Source organism: Herpailurus yagouaroundi, unplaced genomic scaffold (genome assembly GCF_014898765.1).
Source record: "Herpailurus yagouaroundi ecotype Mexico unplaced genomic scaffold, PumYag 100, whole genome shotgun sequence".
NCBI classification, from domain to species: Eukaryota; Metazoa; Chordata; class Mammalia; order Carnivora; family Felidae; genus Herpailurus; species Herpailurus yagouaroundi.
The window spans coordinates 29972355-29977354 of NW_024412391.1; the positions used below are offsets into that span (position 1 = coordinate 29972355).

The 5000-nt window shown below is 32.6% G+C and overlaps 1 protein-coding gene across 8 annotated transcripts in view; it reads right to left on the reverse strand.

Moving 5' to 3' along the window:
* Positions 1 to 5000, reverse strand: part of FOXP2 (forkhead box P2) — a 569876-nt gene that overhangs the window by 263099 nt on the left and 301777 nt on the right. For all 8 annotated transcript variants that reach the window (XM_040472193.1, XM_040472192.1, XM_040472191.1 and 5 more), the window contains one exon: positions 3281 to 3458. In XM_040472193.1, the coding sequence (XP_040328127.1) occupies positions 3281 to 3448 (168 nt within the window). In that variant the 5' untranslated portion in view covers positions 3449 to 3458. The remainder of the gene's footprint in view (positions 1 to 3280; positions 3459 to 5000) is intronic.

Here is a 5000-nt window from a genome sequence, read left to right on the forward strand (position 1 = left end):
AATGCAGAAGTTAGCATGGCTATGTATTTCTCTACACATAAGCAGTCTTTCTGAACATTTTTAGATGTCCTTAATCAAATCATTAGGGTTAAACATACCAAAAGTGAAATAAAATCACAGCTATCAGTGTTATTTCTTAAACATCAAATATTATGCTTCTGAAAATATCACTGTTCTAAATATCATTTTGAAAGTAAAATATGGATTCTAGCATTTAAATGGTTACTCAAAGTCTCTCTTTTGAATGACTACAGATAAAGGAACTGACAGTAAGAAACTACTGACCAGATGTTTTCAAACACCATCACCTGAAACACCTTCAAAGCAGTACAATCTCATAAAACATTCAGAAAGATTATCTGACTTAATGAATGCTCAAAATGCAAGCTCAAATCTACCCTGTAAAGCAATCAAGTTTTTAGCAACTATTTTGACCTTAGTGACACAAACAATTAATTCTGCAAACCTAATATCAAAATAAAATTCTACATCTAATGCAGAATAATTTCTCAATGTAGTTAATCTAAAACAACATTTAAAATATGCTACCTCCATACGTTATACGTTCTAGTATTTAGTACTAATTTTAGAAGATTAGAAAAGAATGAAGGAGAGAGTAATTCATCAGAAGGCTTTTTTATGACTAATTTTTCAGTGAATATAAAACAGCAAAGCATACTAACAAAGATGCGGCTCCTGAGAATCTAGCCATTATATTATAAATTAAAACTTAGAGATATTCCAGCTTTCAGAAATATTTAATATTAATAATTTAAATGCTAGGAAAAAGTATTAGCCATAATTTACCCATCCCTTTTTTCTTTGCCAATCTGTTTATCATTAAGTGTTTGTGACAATGTGTGTCAAACCCTAGCCCTTCCTCCTAAACACATGGCTAATTTAAGCTGCTCACCTCTATAAAAATTAAAAAGCCATAAAAATCAAGGTAAACGTGCTCTTCTCAAAACAGACCACACTGCCAGAAGTTCAAGGCAAACAAAATTTTATTTTGCTTGCGTCACTCACTGCCTGCTAAATTATATTTCCAACAAGAGACCTCAGACAACAATGATGAGTCCATTTTACTTACAAGAAGTAATGTCTTTGTTCAAAACTTTACCTTTAAATAATACCAAGTAAAGACAAATTTTTAAAATTATGTCACTTATGAATTTGTTTTAATATTTTCCCCATAGTTTTTATTTTTTTCTGAAACATATCGAATATGTTAGAATTAGAAGCAATAAGTGTATTAATTTTCTAGAAAAGACGTTCCAATCCTTAATGAACTTAAAGAGCCATTCTAAAATACATTCACAGAAGGACAAAAATTCAATAACCTTAAGTTTCTACCTATATTAACATAGTAAAAACGTAACCAAGGGAAGAGACATTTACAAAGGTTTTTGAATGTTTATTTATCAAATTATTACATATCTTCCTGGAGACACTTCCTAAAGTGTCTTTTGTAGACACCTACTATACCCATTGTGCTAAATCACTTCTAGAAGTCACTCCACTAACATGCAGTACATGACTAAAGTTTCTAGGTTATCATAAGGACATAACTTTTTGTATTTACTCTTGTTTATGGTTTATACCAACAAACTGATAGACCAAGTAAACTTCAGACTCAGGTTACAAACACGCCTTACAGATTTATCATAAATTGACTTCGGAGTGCTATAAAGCATAGCCATGATTTGACTCTGTTTTCTTTTTAAGATCTAATCAGAGCTTTGAAGAAAAAGAAAGTTATTTCTTTGTATCTCCCTTCAGAACAGTATTGTCTATTAGTACTAAACTGCAATGTTCATTTTCTGTTGTTGATTTCACGTGTTTTTATAAATGCATTCTACTATATTCTCACATAAAATAGAATCTGGCTATAAATTCTTAGGACTCTTAGTTAGGGGAGTCAGTAGGAATTTGATAGCACTCCAGTGGTATGTTTCCTGTAAATACACGAAAGGGAGAAAAGGGCTGTCCCGAAAACTGCATTTATTTAAGGTAATTTGTAAAACAGGCTAAACCTGGGAGTTTGGTAGACATTGAATTCCTATGATGGTTAAAAAATATTTTAAAACGAAATAAAAATTATCTTCCTAATGATTACTGTTTGTGAAAAGAGACAATTCCAAAATAATAGGGAACCTATTCAAAGTGTTATGTCTAGCTCTCTTAAAAGATTACTCTCAAAAACAATGCCTAAAGGTTAAGACATTATTCAGCACATATACTCCAGGATAACTTGCGAAATACTGGTATTATTTAAAATAATGATTCTATTAAATTTTACTCTATTGTGGGCATTTGCTTTAACTTTTTTTTTTTTTACACTTAGTCTGAATGCAATCCAGAATTTTAAAGAAATAACCCTTATTTTAAATCAAATAAAATATAATCTTATTGTCAAACAGGTGTATTCATTTTGGCCTAATATAAGTATATGCTTTGAAAGCTTTCTGTTCTCTGTCACTATTTCCGCAGAGTTGAATCAGTGAAGAATGGAGTGGCTATTCTTTGGCTGAAAAGAATATTTCATTGACAAACAAAATTGGGAAAAATGAATCTATTATCTAAGAAGAATAACAGACTACTTAAATATGTGCCTTTACTGGGCAGTTGTTTACTTTTCCAGATTTAAAGAGAACTGTGTTTTATGAGCCACTAGCAGAAAATAAAAAAGTGCTCTTCAATGTTATCGAAATATGTGTATTCAAAATATCTTGGAATGAGTTTTCCAGAAAAGCAACATAGATGTTCAGAGTGTTTACACGGTTCACAATCTCTCAGCCAATTTCTACTAATTAATAGCTAATATTTGCAGCTATCACAGGCAAGCATCTGTGTTATGAAAAGTCCTTGTGGTCCTTTTCACCTTAGCTTAGACTTGGAAGAAATTCATTGTAGAAGCAAGTATCAAGTAATGTGGCCCTCTGGTGGAAAACGAAGTACCACGTTCTGCAGTGCAATATTAGCCAGTAAACCAGAAGCTATAAAATATTTGTTACAAAGCTTTACAGAACCTTCCCAAAATCACCCCCTGCGAACTTAATTAATAGTTTGACACCTGAAGGGCATTCTGGTGCTGGTATGACGTAACTAATATGAAAATCCTATCTTTCCTGACACTTCAGTCATGTTCCAAATCGTAAGAAATTCTCAGCATCCTTTAGCTTAACACAACATGCTCAATTTGCTAGGAATACATTTTTCACATTCAAGAACATTCAAGGCTTATTTGTTTCAAGGAATCCCGGAAGAAAACAAAACTTACCTGCTGTTGTTGCAGATGCAGCAGTTCTACTGTGCTTACTTCAGAGCTGGTGTCCCCACTTGATCTTCCATCTCTGCTGCCAGCATCTAATTGGCTGCTTAGAGTGCTCATTCCATTTTGATTCATTGAACTGTTGCTTATTGTCTCTGTCGCAGATTCCTGCATCATGACTTAATACCTAAAAGTGATTAAGAAGTATCAATTAACGCACATTACACCTTCACACTTCCATTATCAAGATGTCCCTCTCTGCCAATTACAGAGACAGCATCTTTAGGAAAAAAAAAAAAAAAAAAACGCCTTGAATAGTCATTTACCAAGAAAAGCAATACAAATTCAGCTTTCATCCAGATACTAATCACTGAAATTATGGTTTCTATAAGCAGTTTTTGTGTGGCTACATTTAACAGCCAAAGTAACATACCATGCATATAGCATGGTCAGTAGCATTTATGAACGACCACATTTTAAAGTCTACCTATAAAACCAGTTTAAATGAAGGCACGATTGCACACTCTGTTCTATGTTTCCTATTATCTACCTTTGACAACCATGGATGACTATACAGCCTTATTTTAAATATTCACTATCTTGATTCTGTCAGATTTTTACAGCACATCTTATGCAAGGCTGTTGTTTAATGATGCACAGCTAATCATACAAAATTAAAATTTTGTAAGGGTGTTACAAATCATATGGTATCAACCAATGATAAATAGTATAATGGGTTTCTTTTTTTTTGTGACTAAATAAAATTTTGCCTTGGAGGCATTTTAAGAAAAAGCTCCTGCTGCAAACACGTCAGATATTGCCTATTTTTTTAATCAAACAGCTCATATTCATTTATTTTTCTGACATTTAAAACATTTAATACTGTCCTTCCTGGGAAGTAATTAAGCTTATGCATGAGCAGCAATCAAACTGTTCACTTGAAGATGACTTAAAACTCAATTTTAACATAGGCAAATAAATGAAAGTATATATAAAATTAATTTTCCAGGCATGTATTAGATATGAAAGCTGGAAATAAAATCTATCAAGAATATCACTAATGATTGTGCTAAAAACAGCATAAATTATGCATATTACCTTCTCTACAGTAATAAATGTTTTATCATTTTCACTGCATAAATATACTGTACTTTCAGGATAGCAATGAGATGTCCTGCCAAGATCAGTGGAAATCCTTGCAGTAAATAAAGAACCAATGTGCTCTTACAAACCAGAATTTCACAGGACATCTTGAATCTGTGGTTTAGAAAGAGTAGTTTTGGCTCTCAAAGATATCTGAATCCCATGCGATAACCTCCTAGATGCACTTCTCTGTTTTACTTCTACGGACAGAATTTCAGAAACAACCTGGCTGTGCTGTGGCTTTAACAGTAATGCTAGACAGACAGGGGACTTAGCCTAAAGTAAAGAAGGACGTTAAACTTATCACTCAATCTAATTTTGTGTTGCCATGTGATTTCTCTATTTTAAACTTGGTCATATTTTAAGACTTCAGTCTGTTAAAAATTGTTAATGCTTTTATTACAGAGCAAATGTAGGCTTAATATCTTTTCATGTCATGGAGAAACCTTCTTCCCAGATCCTTACAAAACGTGATCATGGACACACACACATAGAGACACACACACACAGACACACAAATACCCATCCGAAGTTTCTTGCATCCTCATATTGTAATTATTAAAAATTAATGGTTATCATTTAACAG